Source organism: Exophiala spinifera (assembly GCF_000836115.1).
Source record: "Exophiala spinifera strain CBS 89968 unplaced genomic scaffold supercont1.1, whole genome shotgun sequence".
Classification (NCBI taxonomy): Eukaryota; Fungi; Ascomycota; class Eurotiomycetes; order Chaetothyriales; family Herpotrichiellaceae; genus Exophiala; species Exophiala spinifera.
The window spans coordinates 427,376-449,913 of record NW_015622513.1 but is presented as its reverse complement, the minus strand read 5'-3'; the positions used below and the strand labels follow the sequence as shown (position 1 = coordinate 449,913).

General features: G+C 50.5%; 8 protein-coding genes across 8 annotated transcripts; 4 read left to right on the top strand and 4 right to left on the bottom strand.

Annotated features, from left to right (window-relative positions):
• Positions 1-354: 354 nt before the first annotated feature.
• Positions 355-2,110, top strand: PV08_00163 (uncharacterized protein; the record flags this gene model as incomplete). The annotated part of the gene is made up of 3 exons (XM_016374530.1): positions 355-427; positions 484-789; positions 849-2,110. The coding sequence occupies 3 exons, from the start codon at positions 355-357 to the stop codon at positions 2,108-2,110; spliced, it is 1,641 nt and encodes a 546-aa protein (XP_016239806.1).
• An 817-nt stretch (positions 2,111-2,927) lies between these two features.
• Positions 2,928-3,746, bottom strand: PV08_00162 (uncharacterized protein; the record flags this gene model as incomplete). The annotated part of the gene is made up of 1 exon (XM_016374529.1): positions 2,928-3,746. The coding sequence occupies one exon, from the start codon at positions 3,744-3,746 to the stop codon at positions 2,928-2,930; it is 819 nt and encodes a 272-aa protein (XP_016239805.1).
• A 1,094-nt stretch (positions 3,747-4,840) lies between these two features.
• PV08_00161 (uncharacterized protein) lies at positions 4,841-5,728 on the top strand (the record flags this gene model as incomplete). The annotated part of the gene is made up of 1 exon (XM_016374528.1): positions 4,841-5,728. The coding sequence occupies one exon, from the start codon at positions 4,841-4,843 to the stop codon at positions 5,726-5,728; it is 888 nt and encodes a 295-aa protein (XP_016239804.1).
• Positions 5,729-9,681: 3,953 nt separating this feature from the next.
• On the top strand, positions 9,682-10,764 carry PV08_00160 (uncharacterized protein; the record flags this gene model as incomplete). The annotated part of the gene is made up of 1 exon (XM_016374527.1): positions 9,682-10,764. One exon carries the CDS (start codon positions 9,682-9,684, stop codon positions 10,762-10,764), a length of 1,083 nt encoding a protein of 360 aa, XP_016239803.1.
• A 3,799-nt stretch (positions 10,765-14,563) lies between these two features.
• Positions 14,564-16,916, top strand: PV08_00159 (uncharacterized protein; the record flags this gene model as incomplete). Its single annotated transcript, XM_016374526.1, has 3 exons — positions 14,564-14,768; positions 14,814-15,437; positions 15,499-16,916. 3 exons carry the CDS (start codon positions 14,564-14,566, stop codon positions 16,914-16,916), a joined length of 2,247 nt encoding a protein of 748 aa, XP_016239802.1.
• A 480-nt stretch (positions 16,917-17,396) lies between these two features.
• Positions 17,397-17,762, bottom strand: PV08_00158 (uncharacterized protein; the record flags this gene model as incomplete). The annotated part of the gene is made up of 1 exon (XM_016374525.1): positions 17,397-17,762. The coding sequence occupies one exon, from the start codon at positions 17,760-17,762 to the stop codon at positions 17,397-17,399; it is 366 nt and encodes a 121-aa protein (XP_016239801.1).
• A 264-nt stretch (positions 17,763-18,026) lies between these two features.
• Positions 18,027-18,737, bottom strand: PV08_00157 (uncharacterized protein; the record flags this gene model as incomplete). The annotated part of the gene is made up of 1 exon (XM_016374524.1): positions 18,027-18,737. One exon carries the CDS (start codon positions 18,735-18,737, stop codon positions 18,027-18,029), a length of 711 nt encoding a protein of 236 aa, XP_016239800.1.
• Positions 18,738-19,738: 1,001 nt separating this feature from the next.
• On the bottom strand, positions 19,739-21,613 carry PV08_00156 (uncharacterized protein; the record flags this gene model as incomplete). Its single annotated transcript, XM_016374523.1, has 7 exons — positions 19,739-19,897; positions 19,954-20,426; positions 20,474-20,705; positions 20,757-20,947; positions 21,010-21,154; positions 21,207-21,266; positions 21,320-21,613. 7 exons carry the CDS (start codon positions 21,611-21,613, stop codon positions 19,739-19,741), a joined length of 1,554 nt encoding a protein of 517 aa, XP_016239799.1.
• Positions 21,614-22,538: the final 925 nt, after the last annotated feature.

The following is a 22,538-nucleotide window of genomic DNA, read 5'->3' as shown; positions in this document are numbered from 1 at the left end:
CCCCCTGAGCCCTCACAACTGGTGTATGGTTGAACATGTCAGACATATATATTCTACAAACTTGACTTCATCAACCCTTCATTCACCGTCACCTTCTTCGCCTCCACATACGCTACTCGAAGTTACACTCTCGTCCTCCATTCCCTCCCTCGCCCTCTTCTTCTTCTTTCTCTCTTTTACTCCATTGTCCGTTCTTCTGATCCCACGGTTCTATTCTTGCTGCTCTCCCGATTCCTGCGTTTCAAGTGCACGCCATCTAGGACATACCACCGTCGTCTGTCGAGGACGGTCTGCTATTGTTGCACTGTTGCGGGTGGACAACAGGTCGTAAGAGACGAAGTTCTACGAGAGAAAATGAAACTTACACGCAAAAAGTCCAATCCGTGCATCGATGATACGTTCCCAACCACTCAGTTCCTAATCCTAGGTGAGTTTCTCAAAGAAAGAACCGAGTCGACTCAACTCACTCATCTCTCTCTCCAGCGATATGTCGGTTATCCGAGCCGATCGCCATCACCGCCATCTTTCCATATGCATGGCTCATGGTCAAGAGTTTTGGGCTCGGTGATGCCTCCTTCTACGCTGGCATCCTCATTGCCTCCTTCTCACTCGCCGAGGCCTTGACCAGTATGTTTTGGGGTGCCCTCTCCGATCGCCTCGGACGAAAACCCATCCTCCTCACGGGCCTCGCCGGAACGGTCGTGTCTCTCCTCGTCGTCGGCTTCTCAACAAATTTCACCGTCGCTTTATGTGGGAGAATCATCGGTGGCGCCCTGAACGGGAATATCGGTATGTCTATGCATGGTATCGAGCCCCTTACGGGAAGTCATAGCTAACAAATCCCATAGGCGTCATTCAAACCATGGTGGGGGAATTGGTCACCAAGCCAGAACACGAGCCCAAAGCGTATGCCGTCATGCCGTTTGTGTGGTCCATTGGGTGTATTATTGGACCTGCCATCGGTGGGTTGCTCGCAAATCCTGCAAAGTCGTACCCCGGCGTCTTTCCCAGTACTGGCTTGTTTGGCCACTTCCCGTGGCTCCTCCCCAATCTGATATGTGCCGTAATCATGCTCTTCAGCATCATTGTCGGCTTCTTTTGGCTCCGAGAAACCCATCCAGAATTCCGCCAAAGAGGGCCCGAGGAGGACTCCCGTTTCAATGTCACCGAGCACACCCCAATGATGCTGACCGCCGGCGCCAACGCCGATGCCGGTACTGATCTGAGACGGGACTCGTTCGGCACGTTCAACGAAGTTGAGATTCAGAACAACCTCCGATGGAAGATCGGCGCCCACGGCAGCTCCCGAAGCTTCTCGATCTCCGAAAAAGAGTCTCAGAAGTGGCTCACCAAGCGGGTGGCCATGTTGACTCTCGCCCTCAGTCTGTACACGTATCATTCCATGTGTTACGACCACCTCTTGCCCATCTTCTTCGAGGACAAGCCTGTTGACCAGGTTTTTGTATCCCGTGTGACTGCCTTCCACGTCCCAGGCGGACTCGGTATGTCGACCAAAGACGTGGGTGTCATTATGTCCGTGAATGGTTTGATCGCCTTGTTCATCCAAGCCGTCGTATTCCCCCTTGCCGCCGAGCGTCTTGGGGTCTGGCGAGTCTTCGTCCTGGTGACGATTTTCCATCCCGTGGCGTTCTTCGTCGTGCCTTACCTCGCTCTTTTGCCGCGGAGTCTGCTTTATCCGGGCATCTATTTCTGCCTCACGATTCGAAACCTCCTTTCCATCCTCGACTACCCCGTTCTCTTGATCCTGCTCAAGCAGGCAAGTCCGTCCCTCTCTACCCTCGGCCGAATCAACGGCTTGGCAGCTGCGGCTGGTGCGGCGTGTCGAACAATCGCACCGCCCGTTGCGGGTTTGTTGTACGAACGGGGTTCCCAGATTGGGTTTACAGGTTTGGCGTACTTCGGGGCAGGCGCCGTCGCGATCGTGGGCGTCGTGCAACTATGGTTTGTTCCGAGGGAGAAGTATACCTCGACCGTCAAGCCTATTATCCCATACATGGAGAGTACAGAGGATGCTATTCGAGATGTGGTTGACGTTACGGTTGTCGATGATGTTGAGGGGGAGGATGAAGAAGAGAACGACGAGGTTTGAGCTTTGATTTAGGAATTACAGGCGACAACAGAACTTTTTGGGGTACACGATGAATGTCCGGTGGGTGCAGCGCGGCGTCTGGGAATATGGGAAGATTTTGCTATTACCTGGATTCTCAGGGATGGAAGGATACACGACGATGACTCTACATTATAAGAACCTACGATACCCTATGACCGTGATTATGGATGGGGGGTTTACTACCATTGTTGAACTGGCGTCTTTGTCGGGGAAAGGAACGATGAAGAGAAGATCATGGCTACGACGGGCGTTTTGGAATGAGATTGGGAATGATCCATCGGGTGTGTTTTCTGGGCTTGGTTTGGGGGAAATGGAACCATAGGGTATACAAAAACTTGGATTTCGGAGTTCTCGAACGTGTCGTACTATACCATACTGTACCTGCCCACTGGAGTAACTGAGATTAGATCATATCCCTTCAATACTCGGCCTAGGCTGTTCATTGGTGATGGGCAAGGGAGCGTCTTCAGAGGCACAAGGCCAAACTGGGCGGCCTGCCAGGTGTTGGACGCAAGCACCTTTGCACTCTCTGGGCCTCCGATTCATGACTTCAACGCGGTCGTATCTCGTCACCACTGGCGCAGCCACCGCCGAAGCCGTATTCTCAGAAAGAATCTTGTCGTCGACGATGATTTTCAAAGAATCCAAGCCACGTCATCGTCCCCGTCTTACTCAGCTGAGGCCTCGCTGAAGGGACGGTGGGCGCGGCGCCTTCGCACACACAACCCCAGTCGCGAAAGAGTTTGATGCACTCCCGGACTCGCATCACCCCCTCCACGGGCTCCCCTGTTGTTTATCAGATGTTCGGAACTTCTTTTTCAAGTTCCCCCTCAAGATCCTGGGCCGACGCAAACCCCATGGTCCAGCATTTCTCGATGATAGAACCCATCCACACCTCGCTCGTTGACGGAAGTTTTTCCCGTCGGGGCCAAGTGGTCGGAGGGCCCACTCCGTGCCAGTCTTCGTAGATGTCGAATGAACAATGTTGACCGGTGACAATCTCAAACATTACCACCCCAAACCGTCCGATGTCGCTCAGAATAGAAAATCCAGATTTGTCGCAGCCTTTGAGATCCCATTGAGAATCCATCCGGGAAGAGTCAGAGAAGTCAACCAGCTTGATATTCATATCGTCGTCATACACGATGTTGTCCAGCCGTAAGTCGCAGATGATAACACGTCGACTATGTACGAACGCCATGGTATGCGCCAGCTGAAGCAACCAGGAAAGCTGGCGAGACCTTTCTGGTCGGACCTCAAGTAGATGCTGCCACAGGTTGCCATTCATCAACGGCATCTGGATTGAGGGTTCTTCGGAGTCGACATTGTAACAGCGGATGATCCCGGGATGGTCGCCTAACCGTTTATAGATGGCTTTTTCGTGCTGCAAAGACGTGATGGCAACGGCGACCTCATTCCATTCATCGTCATCGGGATTCGATAGCTTCTCACGAACAGGCTGTTCATCAATCTCGAGCAGCATCGGTATGCGAGGGATCTTAAAGGCGTATCCTCCTCGGTTGACGACAATGCTTGCAGCACCTACTCCAATAATCTCCTCTTTCACAGTTGTGCCGTTTAGATACAGGTAGTGGACGATGTGCGATGCCCTCATGGTTGGTTAGGTAGGTCTGGTATCTGTGTAGGAGTCGGGTGGACAGGTTGGTGGGTGAAGCGCATAAGGAGGGCGAAACAAGTCCAGCTTCGGGGTCTAACTACTGTCGAAAGAAGGCCGCAAGCTGGAGGGCGCCTGGAAACCATGCAACACCTGCTTATTAATGAGAACACCAGTTAGTTAGACACGAATGCATTGAGCAGTTCTGGTCGAGTTGTTTCATTGTTGTTGGGCCCTTTACTCCTTTCTTGGCAATGCCTCAGGTAGGTACTAACCACCTACTGCTGTACCTGTAACCCCCTTGTACACCCACCTCCTTACCTCCTTACCTCCTTACCTCCTTACCTCCTGTAGGTAGTACATCTCGCAAGAGCACCACTCCACAGCAGGGCCCCTGAGCCGTGGCTGACTTCTTCCTGCTGACATGAACACACAATCACTCACCAGAGTCTGGTGGGGGAAAAGGCCATGGCTTTCTTCGATGGCCACAGGGCGTCGTTGGAGAAGATTACTGCGATAATGACACACTTTCAGCTAACCATGAGATATTATCGCAACTCGCCTTTGTTCCCCTCGATCAACTGAACTGCGGCCCCCGATTCGTGGAAATAGCCGTTTCCCAGTATGGACATCTCGCGCTCCAGACTCTCCGAGCGCCAAAGATCCTTACGTTATCTCCATCATCGGTTTGAAGCCTCAGGCGGTATTGTTTGTGAGTCAGGACAGTCACCCGCGGAGAAACATTTTGAACAGTCGCGCATACCTTGCGTCATGCTCCTTTAGCTGAGAGGTTACCGGCTTCGCTCACGTTTTCTTGCCATCTCCAAGGGATCCGAGTGGACATGTCGGAGATAGCAACTGTCTGCTTGCGGTTGACGATACTGTCTAGACAGAGCTTGAGCAATACTTTCTGAGAGACCTATATAGGTAGGCAAGTAAGACTCTTGAGAACGGAGACATCTAGGCACAGCAGTTCAATCTACCTCAAGTTCTACAGCTTTGTCGAAGCACAAACTAAAGTCACAATAACCATATTAACTCAACTCTCTCCACGTCCACAACTTTCCAACGTCTCGAAGCGAAGAGAGCTCGACATGATCGCAATCGTAGGCGCAGCCGGAAAAGTCGGCTTCGCAACAGCCACAGCATTGCGCAACGCAGGTGTGCCAGTCAGAGCAATCCTGCGCGAGGAGACCAAGGCATCGCGCCTAACCGAGATCGGGTGTGAGACTGCTGTAGCCGACCTGCAGGACTCGGCTGCGCTCGCTAGAGCCATTGGTGATGCAGAGTCCGTCCAGGTCATCATCCCACCTGCGCCGCAGGTCAAGGACACGGCTGCGCAGATGCGACAGGCGATCGAAAGCGTGGCCACGGCCCTGGAAACCGTACGACCAAAGCACATCTTGGCCATCTCTGACTATGGCGCTCACGTCGACCGTGATATCGGCATGCCCACTCTGTGTCGGTCGTTTGAGGAAAGGGTTAGCAAAGTCGACAATGCTCGCAAGATCATCCTGCGCTCGGCGGAACATATGCAAGGCTGGGGACCTGCCGTCCTTGCCGCAGTCACATCCGGTGTGCTTACGTCGTTCCATGATCCAGTCGACATGCGCTTTCCCACGATTTCGGCTCCAGACCTGGGCGTCATTGCCGCTAACCTTTGGCTGCAACTCGATGCGGACGGGAAGGATGTCGAGATCGTGCATGCGGAAGGACCTGACCGGTACAGCGCAAATGATGTCGCGGCATCATTAAGTGAGCTGCTGGGAAGGTCGATCCGGGTGCAGACTGTGCCTCGTACGCAATGGAGAGCCGCCTTCGAAACCGTCATGAGCCCGACCCTTGCCGACCTTCTCATCAAAGCCAACGACGCACAGAATCAGCCTGGTGTCGTAGATGTCGACCCGAACTGCAAAGATGTACGTTATGGCACGACAACCTTGATAGATGCCTTGAGGCCGCTTATTCCGAAAACGCAATAAGGGGCCCTGGACTTGGGGGAGTCAGCGCTAAGAATGCATGCTCGCGAGGCCAGCCGGTCTACCAGTCGAGGACAAGGCTGTCAACTTTGGGAGCGAGCGGTAATATCTCCAGAATCTGTCACGACCGCCGAGACTATACGGTCACACATACACCGACTAACTAGAGCTACTTATGCGAACCGCTTATCCATCGGTTGGTTTAGAGGCCAGTCAGGAGGAGGACGCTATTTGCCCACGCCTTCTTCCCCGAACCCTTATCTTTATCCTTAGGCCTCCTTCTGCCCTGTCCTGCACTCTGAATGAAATATGTCAGTGCTTGAGAGCAGCCATCGGGTCCCTTTAGGGTTCATACCTGTTTAGAGTCACGTAGGCTTCTTGGTGAATGATAGTCTGTTTGGACAGACAGATCCTTCCTCGTCTCCATATGGAGCCACCACAATCCAAGTTTCACCGTCAAGTATTTCCCCCCGAACCCGTATGAAGATTGGTAGGCGGCGTCGCTGATGTTCATGAGGAGTTTCCGCGCGTCCGACTGTGACAGACCCTGGTTCCCGAAATAAAAGCAGTCCGTTGTGTTCACCCATCCGCATCTGGGTTCTGTCGTGGAAGGCGTCGGAATCGGCTTTAAACTGCAATCTTTTCCACCACAGTGAAAGTTGGTCGTGCCTCCCAGCAAGAATGTTCCACCAATCTGCTCGCCATGTAGTCTCTGCTGAGTGACTGAGACTTTCCCGGATGACCTGGTCTGACACTCTTTTGAAGTTCTTCTCCCAATACGCGCGAGGAGTCTACTCCGGCGGGTGGCCCCCCTTTATCTTAGACACTGCTCCTCGTCCTCGACTTTGATCTTGGTTGGTATGGTCTCAATGGATTCAAACGCTCTCGCAATGGTAATGGAACGTTATTCTTGATCGAACGTCGCTTTGAAGTCGAGCTCGAGTTCACAGCGAGGCCCTCCCTTTCCGGACACCAACTTGATGGTGGCAGTGGCCGTCAATTCAATCGACTTTGTTTCTCAATGTCGCTTGACTAGTTTCAGAACCAATATTGATGTCGCCCTCGACATAATTAGGCCAGAACAACCTTCGGTAGCTCTTCATGCCCTTGCTAACCCCTTTAGCCCTTTTAGAATGCTTCCGATCTCGCCACAAGGGGACCTCAGCTACTGTAAGGAAGCCTCAGCTATTATATCCCTTTAGGGTGCTCTCGGCCGGATACTCTCGGCCAAGTTCATCGTGGCGCTTTAAACGCGGCGATGGAAAAGCCGCGCTTCGAGGATTTCTACCTGCGTCATCTGAGGGGTAATCGCTTTTCATATCTGGAAGATGATCGAACGTTGCGAGAGGAACTCGGGCAAAGCACAGCTGAGCTTTTGACAGAGGAGGGGATCTAGTGACAGTGATAGAGGGAGAAGATGCGGTAAAAGCATTTCTATGATTGTATCCTTTAGTATTCTATGCCAGTAGAGGAGCTTCCTCGTGGCGCCCCCTCGCTTCCCCTACCCGCGACAAGATACGCCGCCAGCAGAATCGCGTATCCGATGCCGTGCAGGATATACTAGTTAAACGGCAGCGCACCCCTCTGATACCACATCGACAGCGGCGCCGGCTGATTACCCCACGTGGGTACACCTACAATAGCCTTGATAACCACCGCACTGCAGCCGCTAATAAAACAGCGGCCTGAAGCCCTAGCGAGAGGAGGCTAAGCGACCCTGGTTGCCCGGCCATACGCCTCCACTCGAGAAACTGAGGATAGAACTGCAGGAGAACAAAGGACAACGCGACCCATGTATTAACGATAAAGGAGAAGCCGACGATTAGGTCAGTTTCAAACCGATGAGGTGATGGGGCCGGGAGTGCAATAATCGTCGCTGGGAACAGAAACATAGCCGCATGAACGAAGGGCGATGGTGGCGATACCGGCGCTACTTCGATCACCGTAGACACTGAACAATCTGCTCCTGGAGGAATAGGTCGTGAAGAGGGTCACACTTTCACTTAGATAAGTACCATAGCAAATAAGGAGCCAGAAGGGACTTGACTTACGTCGCGATTATGCATAACCACTGTACAGACACCTGCAGCAACCCTAAAATCCCACCAAGAGCTTTAGAACCCCGGAGGCGTCCGTCGCCGATGAGCTTCAGAACTGGCTCCGAGTCGGTCGGACATGCATATGCTGCATCTAACAGGGCGTGCGCGAGTTGAATATTACTGCAGATGGCATTAAACAGGAGGAAGTCGGGGTGAGAGGCCTCGAGGGGAACCGTGGCTCACCAGCTGGGCGAATTGGGGGATGTGGGCGACCGGAATGGCAACAAGGAGAACACTAAAGATGGACGTGATAGAGGCGTGAAATTTTAACTTTCAGAGAGGAGTGATGACTTCCAGGTCGATCGTCATGTCGAGGGGAGTATTGCGCAGGTTTCCATTCCACAGGCTCATGATGGCGTACGGGGCTTTGGTTTGTGGCGGGTGAGTGGATTGTACTTGTAGAAAAGGTCAACGGAGTCGTAGGGATACGCACGGATCGGAGGCGAATAAGAGGAAGATTGTTACACGGTTTCTGGGTAACTTGAAGAGAAGGGAGAAGCGAAGAAGGGAGCAAGTAGCCTTCACGGTGATGTACAAGTCATGCGTTGCCGGCCACTGAACGTGACCTTGATGGATGCGGAATCCCAAGCAAGATAGGCGCTCGCTTCCTTGGCGTCTCCTGAGGCGCAGGGGTCCCTCTATTTGCAGGGACTGTGGATAGAAAAAGACTGGCCGAAAGCCAATCGTCTATAGTCGAGTTGGGCAATTTCTGTACAAACAATGTGCTCCGCCTACTACGCCTTTGTCGTCGACGCTAAGCGCCCAAAAGTCCGAGGCCGAGCGATTCGCGGAACAAGTCGACCCATCGGCCAGGTCTATCTACCATACAAGTATTTACTTTCGAACAAGGTCCATCAGAACAGACAATCATACTTGATCTCTGTCGAGCTCGAACGGGTCATGTCCCCCGCCCCCACTGCGGGCGACCTGTCGCGGCCATCCATGCTAGGCTTCTTGAGATCTGGCCAGAAACAGGTCTTGTGGCTTTGTTGGCGATCGAGCCGAAGGTGTAAACACCACGAAGATAGAACGGATTCTATCTCTTCTTCCGCGCCCACGTTAACCAAACAAATCATTCATGAGCATCCTACTCCTGGAAATATAGCGGATGGGTGAGGTATCATTCAGAAGACGTCGGACTAATACCCTTAGGTCCCCCTTCTTTCACCTAGACTGGCCACGGACAGGCGGCCTTCGGTAGCTGCAATGAGGCCTTTGCAGGCCAGGCGCCATGGCTTGTACCTAGAGTCCTACTATTCTTCAAACACACCATCTAAATGTGATACCGGCAATTTGGCTCTGCTGTTTCATGGCCGAGCACCGCGGCAGCGCTGTAGAGTCGCCTCGAGGGGATTAGTATTACCATTCCGCTCCTCGAAAGTATACAAGGCTGAGCGATGGCGCTGAAATAACATTGACCTATTTGGTCTCTAGGAATCACTCTTAGTCCATCAACAGCAGCACCTACATTAGCATTCAGGTAACTCGAAAGGAGATTATCTACGGTCCGACCTTGCCAGTGCACCACGGTCACAATTAAGCAAGTCCTTTTCCTCGCCGGCCTCCTGACGCTCTCAAGTGCCGCTCCCAAAGCTCCGGAACTTGAAGACAGAGACACCGCATGTATTACTTTAAACAATTATCCAGGAGATGAGCCACCTTCCGAGACGGCCAATGAGTTATTTTCTTTTCCATGTGAAAGAAGCCATCGCGAACGGGGACAGAGAATAGCTACCAGTTCACTGAATATAGTAGCTCCCGTCCAAACATCGACCTCCTTGGACAAGAGAGCCGAGCCTTCGGCCACAGCCCAGCGGATACCAATACAAAAGGGTTATGTGGCATTTGGCGACTCTTATGCCGCAGGCATCGGAACCGAATCCACTGAAGGTGATGGCTGACGGTGACGATATCGATTTTCAAAACCTCCTCTGCTCAGGCGCCATTGTGGGAGAGGTCCTCCAAGGCGGCAAGAACAGCCAGATCGATGCCTGGACCAATCCTCAGAACGCTGATATTGCCACGCTTCCTATTGGCGGGAACGACGTCGGGTTCTATAAAATCCTAACAGCCTGTGTACTCCGCGTCGGCCAGTTCCGAGCCGGTGATTGTGACGAACAGGTACAAAAGGCGTACGACTTAATTAATGGTCGTGACCTATTTAACGACGTTGCTTCGGCACTCCACCAGATCATCGATAAGTCCGGCCGTGCCGACTTTAAGATCTACCAAACCGGATATCCAGCCTTCTTTAATGTTGATACGGATAGCTGCGATCTCACAACCTTCTACCACTGGGAGCCCGGCCACCATAGCTTTAAGCACTTAGGTAACTGGACCTATTTGGTGAAGTTTCTACGGCTTCAGCTAAATAATCTCGTTACCGACCTTAACACTATGCTTAGCCAAGTGGTCGATTCAGTTAACCAGGCATACCCTGAACAGCGCGTCTGGTTCATCGACCCAAACCCGGCTTTCAACGGCCACCGATTTTGTGAAATGGACGGCAACGTCGAGGTCACTGAGCCCGATTCATCCCGCATAGATACCTGGCTATTTCTTTCGGGATGGATTGATAACGCCCTTTTAACCGCAGCGACCAGCTCAGGAAATGAAGTCCAAGAACTTAAGGAGCTCCAGGCCGGCAACCTTACCGCGCTGCCCGATCCAAATACCTGCAATACGGCCGCCACCGGGAATAAAGATTGGTATGACAACATGCTGTGCGAAGCGGCTCAGGCCGTGTTGCTCCCCTCGCCTGTAGACTACGAGGGACCTAATAATGCCTCACTAGTAGTCCAACAACAAATCCAAGCTATTGCAGACGGCGACTTCAACGCTTTGGAAGTACCGTGGTACGTACCCACCCGGTCGGCAAAGACTTTTCATCCGAGGACACGCGGACAGAACGCCTACATGCTGCTGATCATGGATGCGTAGTAAAGCCACATTTTCCGCCTCCAGTATTGCTCGTCGTCGTATTCCGCCCACGATTGACGGGACTGGATCGCGCCAAACACGACGCTCCGCCGGAGTCAACATCCTTCATTCATTCCAAACAGAATTGTTGCCATCTGTTTCAGTTTATCAAGACCAAAACTGATGCAATTCGACCAAATCGGGACTGCAGAAGAGATAGACCTAGTGCCAGGGTATTTAACGGCTATCTGTTCTGTGGTTGACCCTCATTTCATCCAGAAGGTTAGACGAACCACCCAGAGCGGGCACTCGACGGGGCGCCCCCAGCAGCCTGTGAGCTTGATTGAGCAGCTGCATTGGATGACATCCGCCATCAACCGAGTCCCTGCCTGGACGTTTACCGAAGTGGACTTCTGCTTTCCCTGTTGAACCGCAAAACACTCTGCCTGATGACTCTTGCGTTAGCCATCCCCACCGACAGTGGTTCACCGTGACCCGCGTTTGAATGTCCCGTCAACAGGTTGATAGTATTGAAGATGGCTAACCATCGCGTCGGTGGCTTCAGCTTCAGTAGGAGGAGTTCTTTGGAGAGACTCGGCCTTTTACGGATTGCGGATGATGGCACCATGCCACGGTCAACTGATGTCCAGTTCGATCCAAGTCCGGTCATATCCATCATGGCATGGGCATTCCTGACAAGTTAGGATACGTTAGTGGATTAGCCCAGATCAATGTCGCAAAGGTATGACATTCAGAAAGGTGAAGAGGCGCATCTACGGACATTTGGACGGAGCTGAGATTACGATAGGTGGTGCTTGTAGACAGTCGTTTCTCGAAATGACTGGAAAATCTTCGGTCCGGTACGGAAGACTTTCTCGCACTCAGGTTCGGCCAAATGACCATTTTTACGTCACAATACGCGTCCATATTCTCATCTGTCGTCAAATCGGTCGATCCATCGTTTTACGGTTCTGCCTTTGTTCTTGGTTATCCCCCTAGAGAATTGATTTCAAGGGCAGTTGGTATCCTGCTGTATCTGTACGGCTGCGGAAGGGGAGCTTGGTGGGAAAACAGAAACGTGACTCCAGTGATGTTATATTAAGCCCTAACCCTCCTAGTTCAGAATGAATTTTATGTGATGAAGATTTAGACACAAATTAAGGTTAGGGTTATTAAGGCTTCATTCAGGGACGACAAGGCCTCTATCTACTATAGAGAAGAGAGTGTAACTATATAGACTTCCATCGTTCAATGAGTGTAGTTGTTGAACAAGGCTGAGTTGTGACGGGGTCATTACAACCTCCATACTTGCGCCGAACACCTCCGCGGGACTTCGCCGCCTAGAACGCTCCTTTTGCAAACCTTGCAACACCATGAATTCACTCACTTTAGTCACATTTTCGCTATATCATAGTCCTCAGGATGGAGAAACAGGACCTCCCCGACACAAGGACACCGGCCCCCAACGAGGACCTCATCGGTCGCCGCCGATGCCCGGGAGAAAAACCTCTCCACCAAGACGAGAAAACTTTCACTCCTTTAACATACAAATAGATAGAACAGCGACCTTCTAGTCCTGGAGGTCAGACTCGTCAATACATCCCATTTAGCCTCCGACATCGCCTAGAACTGAGCGTTGCATAACAGTAGTGCTCCATTGGATCTATTGCTCTAATAATAGAGCACCTTGGTCCACTGAGCTGTTCTAATAATATAACTAGTCTGTTTCCCCCCCAGTCGACCCAACCTTTTGACATTGGTAACATTCTGCTAGATTTTGTATCTAAACCTTTGGAGCATCACAAGACCCATCGTCAGTGTCTACACAGATGACACTCCCGGGCCCGCGGTCTGTGCACGATGCATGTTGAGATGTCTTGCAATTCCCCTCTCCAATGGTGCAAGCGCCACCAACATCGACGCAGTTTTGGCAGTCTTTGCGCTTAGATTTAAGGTGATTTGTTTGTTAATAGATAAAGTCCTAAAGACTGGATACAGTGGTCATCAAGGGGGGGAAATATCGATGTCGGCACAAGGATTTATCTGAATCGCTCGCGGCATCCAAGTCCGTGAGGGAAAAAGGCCTGGCTGAAATAAAGAGAGGAGGACCACCCAGAAAGAGTCACATTTAGGAGGATTGTTCTGAGATAGATCTTTCATGCACCAAGTATGCATTCCCTTCTACAGATATGCATTCTGGTTACCTATTGCACCTGCTCCACTTACATCCTCCAGGAATTGGTGTTGAACAGGCTGAGTTGTGACGATGTCATTACAACCTCCATACTCACGCCGAACGCCTCCGAGGAACTCCGCCGCCTAGAGCACTCAACTCAGTCATTTCACAACTATCGATTCACTCCTTGCAATATATCACCTTGACAGCAATATATAGGCATTCTATTGACGATTGACGGAGCGCTTGTTGCAATCATTGAAATTCACGAGGAAAGACCGACTTGCGGCCCGAGATGCAGCGACGAAAAAGGCCTCAATCGGACAGAGAATACTCGCTCCTTTTGCCTATATATATCATAGTCCTCGACCTCCTAGTCATCGAGGTCAGACTCGTCAATACATCCCATTTTACTCCCATGGTGTGAGCGTTGCACGACAATTGACCTCTCATCGCAACAGAATCCCTCAAATGAACCTCATTCACGACAGCATTGTCATGCTTTGCCATTGCACGGGCTATCAAAACGTCGTTTTGTATCTACAGCGCGTCAGATCCTGTCTCGATAGGAGGGATTTCCTTACCTCTCTGCCGTTCAGTTGCTCTTAGCGACATCACTGATCACGTTCTTGTGGCAAGTGTGACGTCCTCTCTTGGTCTTGGCTTACTTCAAGAAAAAGTGCTATATGGCCTTGTGAGTATCTATCCCCAGCGATGTGTACTTCAACGAAAGGTGTATGCGACTCAGGATTGCGGGATCGAATGAACTTACCCGGTTAGTGGTGAGGAACAGAATACTATTGTAGATGTTCCGCCGGGATCTCCTTCTATATACTCATTAATTTCACGTCTATTCTATATCTCGCTGTATATCCTTTCAGTTCAAACCGTGAGCAGTCGTAATTATGTATGTGATTTAGATAGAATCAGCTTGGACGGGCTGAGGCCCGCATCCTAAGGATGCCACAAGAGGCGATATATTAGTCAGGTGTGCAACAGGTTCTGACGAGTCTCGCCTTATTTGCGGGCGCACTTGCCACAACAGCCTAAAAAAAAGTATAGGTGTGGTTTTCACCATCTGAATCCGGCCTTTCCAGCTTCATCCACATTCAGCTGGTTTTCGTGACGCCATGTTGTTCGTCAAGGTGAAAGGAGGGTAGAACTGAGTTTAGCTGCAAACCTATGAGATAAAGGCTCTCTTTTGCGGCTGAGCTGATTTAGACTTGGCATTTGTACTTTCGGGCTTGGCCGGCAGCTGCGGGCATTCTTGAGGGCCAGCCAAGAGTCGACTTAAACGAAACTGAGCGGACGGTCAACGTGCTATTTATGACCTGCGAGTAGTAGGTCACTATTAGCGAGTGGCGTCATGCTTATCGCTGGTGTGTGCGCTTAGTTGAGATTCTGTGTATCTGTTCGATTTCGGTTGGCGTAGGACCACCACAGCGATGTTACTCACCACTCTAGTCATAGCCATAAAGTGTAGCTCAGCTGCTCCTCGTATCGCTCTGAAAGATAGTCTAGAAGCTAAAGGATGACCAATGCTGGGGGCTTCTGGTATTAATTTCGTGAATGCAGTCCTGCGCTTCTTGATTTTCCTGTTCTATCTCTCCCGAACACGCATTCAGCTCTCTGATTAAGGTGGCCATGGAAAATTTACAGGCAGAAGATGGTCTTCCTCTGCTACCCTTGCCTGGAGTAACAAGTCTCAAAAGACCTAATTTTGAAAGCAAAAGCTCTCACATGGGACTAGCAGAAGCGTCATCTGAACCCGACGGTGTTCGGATTGCTTCTGACCATCCTGGATCCCAAATAAGTGAACCATTCTTCAGTTTCAAGAACAGTAGCAGATGTATGAGAACTCTAAACGGAGTTATGATCGAGCTAACAATCCTAGACAAAGGGGACAAGCAATCTATAAGAATTATACCTTCAGCAAGCGAGATCACTCTTTCTACAATCGCCTCACGACTGTCCGTTCCTGAGCCTTGGGAACACGATACACCTGATGAACACAACGCCGACACAGTGGGGAATACTGCACGCAAATTTCAACGAGGCCCTCAATGTTGGAAAGTCCTCTTAAGTGGCCTTCCGCAACTACTTCTCACGGTTACACTATGTATTAGCATCTTACTGGTGTACTATGTCTACTTGCGTAAGGGAGCTATTAACCAAGCAGACCAGGCACTATGGAACTACTTAACTCTAGCGCTATATCTTATCCTTCCAATGTCTTTGAGTTCAGCATTTAAAGGCTACGCAAGGTCATATCGATGGCAGCTACTCTCGACGAGGTATCTCGGACTCGAAGAGTTTGATTTGGTACTAGGATGCGAAAGCTTAATTGCCAGCACCCAATTGCTATGGAAAGGAAGGGTTAAAGGTCGCCTCATGCCGAGCCGAATCCAGTGGTACTGTGCTGTTTCCCTTCTCCTCAATCTAGGACTTCAAGTTGCAGTATCAGTCCTCGGTGTCATTGCCTCTTTAACGCCGAGTCGTGAGGGCATCGATTATTCTCGTAAGGCCACTGTCTCTCTCTCCTCAACGTGAAATATAGCACTAATCTCTCATGATTCTAGAATATGGTTCTTTCTCTATCGCAGACTTTAACAATCCAGCATTTTTCCCCGACAATGATACTCGCTCTTTATCATACTATATCCGTCAGATGTTACCATTCCCCGACGAATATCCAACGTATTACTTTCCCAACTTTTACGGGAATCTAATCTGGCCACCATGGGGCTATAGAGACAAGGACAGTAGTTCTCGATCTATATTTTGTATACCTGGAGATCCTGGATGCAAGATTTATCTTTCCGCTTCCGGCCCTGAAATATCCTCCGCATATACCAACATAACCATCTTCTCATATCATAGCATCAGCGCTGTGGCCACATGTCAAAAATACAACGTTACACACTATCCTGTGGAAGATGAACCAATCTGGGATCCCTTCTCGAGGCAATCTTACGTGTTAGGTAATATAACCTTTTTCAATGAATCGAGCGGCCAAATCACAACTATACCATGGAATGCATCACCAGTATTAGGTCAGTCAATTGAACCCCCCACCTTTATGTGGGCGGCCCATTACGATACATCACACCCTAGCTCTCGGTCTGCTACGGTTATGATGTTACATCGAGTCGAAGACAGGGTAAGTCTTTTTGACTGTCATAGTGAAGTTTTGCCATTAAATCAACCAACTGGAGTACACGGCGTTGATTTATACCCGGTGCCAGCCGTATACAATATTCCGGATGAAGTGGCACAGAATTTCGCAGGAGCAATAGCTGGGAGATTTACCGTCACTCCCAAAGAAGACCCTAAAGTGTATTGCCAATACTCGCCATTGTTTGATGATGAAGAATTAGTTGGTGTCACAGATGAATGGCCTCCAGAGAAAGTTGCAAGTGTGATTCGTACATTTACGCTATCAGCGCTGAGATCTTTCGATCTTCTTGGGCCGAGAATCACAGTGGCTGGTATTGGTCCGCAACAAGCGCAAAAATTGACAATCAACTGGGATTGGGCCATCGGGATCCTGGTAGGTATACCGGTGATTCAATGGCTCCTTCTATGCCTTACTGCATATATCTCGTCCGCTGCGATTATCAAAGACACCAGCTATCTCGCAACAGCGCATTTACTCAAGCCGGTCACGGAAAATCTTGGGTCTCATGGATGCATAATGTCTGGGCATGATATTGCACACCACCTGGGAAATCTACCTATCATATACGGTGTTCGGTGTCTCGCACATCCATCTGACGAGCCGATTTATCATCTTGATGTTATTCGGCAATCCGAAGATCACGAAGCAAATCTCGACAATGGCTGGAAGGCCGGAATGGATATGCCAGAAGGATGGTACGATGGTTCTGGGCGCCAAACAATGGGAACTATCTTCAGACAGAATGTCAGTACCCAACTGCAGGGATCCACTTGGGAGCAACCGAGGAATCATATAACGAAGAAGGCGAAGCTAGAGTGAGACTATAACTCAAGGCAATATTATAGAATCACTACTTCCAAAGTGGACGTTTTAACCGAGCTGCAAATAACCGGACCCAGAGAAACCTGTAACGTTGCCACTCAATTAGCTTAATTAATCACAATTGCGAAGCCCCCATTATGATCACAGTACACAGGAAAGGGAGCTGAATCTCCTAACCAATTGCACTGTCCCGAGCGGTTAAGAGGTCCTAGTCTATAGGCAGATGGCCGCATGAATGATGGAAACTAAAGAAACTTTGGATCACTCATATTCCTTCAGCCTCCCTTTCTAACTTGTCGGCAACTTTAAGGATGATGCCCGGATCATTAAGTAAAAGCTTGCCATCTTCCAGGCACTCATAGAGCGTCTCACAGATATAGCATTGCACATCTGATCTGGTCTTGGCTTCTGATACCGGCATCTTGTACTTGACGCTCAGCTCTCGTCATAAAGCTTTGTTAATATCAGGTCGGCTGGTCAGGACAATTTGAGGTTCCGATGTCTCTGGCAGAGTTTCAATAAACATGCCACCACCTCCTGAGCTTCATTTGGTGGGCATTTGTCGATACCATCCAACAAGATGTAGTAAGATACATTCGGCAGCAATAGATTCGAGATAATATCGGTTATCTCAGCACTGTCCACGTCAGATGTCTTTCTGTGAAGTGCTCGAAGTTCGTCCGCCTCCGCGTTTTGTAGCCACTCTTCCAGTATCTGTCTGGCGAGACTCCCGACGACATTGCGCGCCTTCAGAGAGTCATCGTTGTCAGAGAAGCAGAAGTGGTGTGCAATGATGTCGGTAGATTGTCGGGAGGTATGCAATTGCTCCACCATACTCGACATTAACACTGTTTTGCCAGCCCCTATTTTGCCCGTGCACCAGAGAACAGCACTGGTTGTGTCGTCGCCGCGTCATTGGCGAAAGGCATCATCCTTCAGAAACCATACCGCGGTCTTTGGAACCCGTTGCTGGCGCACATGTTTGTATGCTTTTAACGAGTTGATGGTAGAAAGACTGTCACGAGTTGCTTTCCTCAAATGCGACACATCAGCTTGGGACCGTTGAAGCCGCCGCTCCTGTGCCACATCCTGCCCGTTGATCATTGTCTATCGAAACGTCTTATTTGTTCGTCTCTCTTCTGCCGCTTGCTCTTCAGCCTGAGCAGCGGCCTTGTATGCAGAATGTATGCACTGCAGCTTTACGAATTCTGCGGCTTGTCGCAATTGAGCAACGTCGTCAGAGAATTCTGACTCGAACGGAGAAATGACAGTAGATAAGGCATGCAGAACGGTAGAGCGTTGCAATATGGTGATAATCTTGGTGCATAATCGTATGACACAGGCGTAGTATTTGCATAGTGCATTCTGGAGCTCGACCGAGGTAGGATATAAATGAGCGAAGCTAGTATATGCAGGACAAAATTTGCCGACCTCCATGATTACGTTGGTCACTTTGCCAAAAGAAGAGCTGATATTGCTGACTGCCAAAATGGTCATCCGGACTCCTCCCCACACCAGGGCAGCAATTGTAGGATCGGAATTGACGAAGGTGTCGACGACGCCAGAGAACTGCTGCAAAGTATCGAGAAAGGTAACGAGCCGTGCCGACACGCCTCTTCGGCTCTTTCCGCGGGCAGTCTCGCCAAGTTTTCCGACAAAAGAAATGACAGATAACGCGTCGGGTTTGGTCGTCGCTGCATGGTATAGGGTCTTGTGGTCCTCGTTAAGGGTGACCTCGAAGTGCGTGAGAGCAGCTGTGAGGGAGGATGTCGGATCATTTGAGCTGAGTTTCGACACCTTCGGAGTCACCAATGCCATACCGGTGATCTTTCGACTCAGGCCTTTCTTTAATCGAGTAGGTAGGCCGACGTCGTCGCATCTTAAGATCATCAGCGGCTTTAATATTGCTGTATCGAAGGAGCCACTCTGGGCTCGATGCGAAACCGCGCGACCCACTACTCACAAAATCGATGTCGGCCTGAGATGGTCGTGATTACCCCCGCAGCGGATTCGACGTTGCGGCGCAGGACGTTCCCAACTTCCGCACGGCCTCATTACGCCACAGCGAGGGCGCGGCTGGAAAGTTAGTCGCCCACCGCGGTGGTCGGATAATGGCCAGATGGTGGCAGTGTAACGGCTCGCAGCGCAAAAAGGTGCAAAGGGTGCAGCAACTTTGAAACCAACAATTCATCTTTTGCTCTGCGTTGTCCGATTTCGTCGGTACCCGAATCGTCGAGAGAAACGGAACAGCGGCTTACTGCAATGTGTGCTGAATTTGCTCTCTGAAATGATGCAGCCGTCTGCCAGAGATTCTCTCTTCCAACATAGTTACAATATATTAAGCCCTAACCCTCCTAGTTCAGAATGAGTTTTATGTATAAAGATTTAGATTTTTAGATTTATAAACTAAGGTTAGTCAGGGTTATTAAGGCTTTATTTCTAGTAGGGATAACCAGGCCCCTCTACCTGGTACCTAACGCTTCATTCGCTCGGCTAATCTGCACACACTATTTATCCTGAACGTGTGTAACCCTGACGGATTGACATATCACAACGATGACAGAGGTAGTAATTCATTCTTTATCCGCCGGTTTATATCATTCAAGAGGCTAGCTTGTCGAGGAAAGCTGACCAGTCTGCTGACGGACGGCGAGATAGGGGCGGGCAGCGGAATCGAAGATCGTGGCCCGTCCGTCCACTCCCTCACGTTATCCCCATCACCACTCAGAATCCTCAGACGGCATTCAGACAGCATTGTTTGGGAGTCAGGACAATCACCCGCGGGGAAACATTGTCACACGGCTGTACGCTTCACACCCCTACAACACGTATCTGAAAGCTTTGTTCTCCATGTCGGTCTTGTCATAGAAACCTTCCAGCTCTCCATCCACATTCTGAATCTCGCCACGCGCGAATGCCCCGTCTCTTCTTCGGTTCTCATTCCACATGTATGTGCGCAGACCCAGATTGAAGCTGATCTGCAGTTCTCCGTCAGCAGTCGTTCGACGCACTCACTCGGGCCTTTGAGACTTACACTCAATCCGAAGCAGACCAGCAGTCCCGTAATGGCAGATTCGTACACCGGCGCCTCCGACGGAAAAAATATATGGGGACCTATCAAGTTACCCACGCCAAAGCAGGCAAATATGGCGGCATTGACAAATGATCTTTTGCTGTGGCCGGCAAAGTTGGAAGCCGTGAGTGTCCAGCTGAACAGGTTTGTCACGCCGAAGATGAACTGCAGCCAGGTGCAGCCGAGGAGCGCCCATTTGTGGTTCTCGGTCCGAGAAATGAAGCGGATCCCGAAAAGACCGGCGACGTTGGGGATGTTGGCGGCAATCGAGATCCAGATGATTGTGTTAGTTGTCTTTGTGGCGATGTAGCCTAGAATCGGTTCGATCACAGCGACGAAAGCACCAGTTGGCATCTGGAGAAGCACGGTCTGGAGCGCGTCGAATCCGAAGCCCTCAATCAATGGAGAAGCAAACGCAGAGACGCTGGAGTTGCCTGGCCGATGTTAGCCAGCGCGACTGGTGGGCAAGCGTTGCACTCACAGATGCCATTCGTGATTTGGAATGCGCAAAGGAGCCACAGTTTGGGGTCGCGAAGTGCCTCTCTGATCTGGTAAGGCTTTATCTTTTTGTCCTTGATCCCGATCTTGTTGGTCGAGATCCGGTGAATGACAACCAGTTTTTGACGATGGGTAAGCCACCGAGTCTCGGTAGGAGTGTTGGGGACGAAATAGTAGAATACAGCAGCCCAGGCTGTCGTGATGGCTCCAACGAACTATTGATAGTCAGTCAAGGCTTCCGACGTCGACCTAGACATAAGACTTACCAAGAAGACGAGCTTCCAGTTTGAAATGCTACTGTGGCTATTTCCGAGCCCGTACGACACAATTGAAAGCACTACCACGCCGCTGCCAAACGACGACTGCCAGAAAGAGTTCCGCACGGGTGTCTCTTCACGCTTGTAAAATGAGGAGGTGATGACCATCATGGTGGGCGTGATTCCGACTTCCAGACAACCTGGGACCATTTTAGTTTGCAAATTTCTCGTCTCGCAGCTCCAACGACATTATTTAGCTTACCAAGGAGAAAGCGAAGTACTGCAAAGCCTGCAAAGGAATTGGCAACGCAACACATGAAGGTCAGAACACCCCAAAGGAAGATTAGAACAGTTGTATAGGTCGCCACTGGGAGTTTCTGGAGAAGAAGGGTCGAAGGATATGCCCACTATCGAGCAAAGTCAGCATCAGCTCTATCCTCGAACCACCATCCGACTCACAAACAGATATCCAAAGTAATAGATGCTAGCTAACCAGTTATAGTCGCCGGGAGTCATGCCCTAAAACTAGCTGTCAGTTATTGCCCCCGAGCGCCAGAACGGAACTTCTATACGGTATCCTCAAGCACGCCGTATGCATAGGCATATCCAAGAACAGCATTGTCCAAGAACTGAAGAGCATATGTAATGCAAATGATGGGCATCAAGATCCAGTCACATCGGCGGCGGACAGCTGTGCTCTCTGCATCAAGCTCGTCGATAGGAATAGTTCGCATCTCCTCGAACCAGCCCAGAGCGATGTCAACACCTTCTGGCGCAACCTGCTCTGTGCTCATTTGGTCGGAAGCCGTGTTTGAAACATCAGTGGCAGCAGCCTTTGCTGCTACATTCTCGGTTTTTTCGGACATGCTGAATAGAGTCGGGCCGAGTGTGCGCGAACGATTGTTCTCAGAATGATCAGTCAAGTTCGACCTGTGTCCATCGACGTAAGAGGAGAGAAGTGACCATCTAAACCTTTATAGATCGCACCTCATACAGCCTGTGAGCTCTCGTTGACTGTCAGTCTTATCTCGGCGACATCTGAACATCCCTTTGGTACCCCGGATGCTTCGAGAGATAAGACGTGTCAACCGCCGCTACTCGAACGCTAGAAGCCAGAAGCCGTACTGTATCAGGTCCAAGCGACCTCTCCTATCTTTCAAGGGCGTTCACGGGTATACGACTTTCGGCTTGCACCTTGTCTATAGGTGACCTCTGATATGTTCCCGCTCAAGGGTTGATCACGGCCATGGGTCCGCAGAGCTTCCCCAGAAAGACGGTGGGCATAGATGAGCGAAAATGACATGAAGTCTGCCGTCTAGATTGCATTCGGGAAGTGTGGAAATGGGGCATCAAGCACGGATCATGGATTTCTTTGAAGTGGATAAACTAGTCCGCGGCCAAGTATGTGCTCCCACGAAAGCAGAAGTATCGAAGGTACAGCCGAACCCCACTCACTTTCCCAGAGGCCACGGACAACACCTCTTATTAGTCTCCACGAGAGTTCCAATTTGGGTGGCGGTTGACGGCATATCAAGCGAGGGACGAGAGTTTGAAGGTACAACCGAGCTGGCAACACTCTTATCAGAGGCACCTTCGGAGTTTCTCGAGGCATGCTGCAAGGTTTCGGATGTTCTGTGTCCACACGACACCCCTCTGAAAACCTGTCACATTTCTTCTCGGACGGCACGTGTATTGCGGCGAGTGTTGGTTTTGGCGCGATGGGGTGTAGGGGGTGGCTTACCTGTGTGTCCGTTGAAGGATCCTGCGTTAAGACTGGATCCACGTATGTGC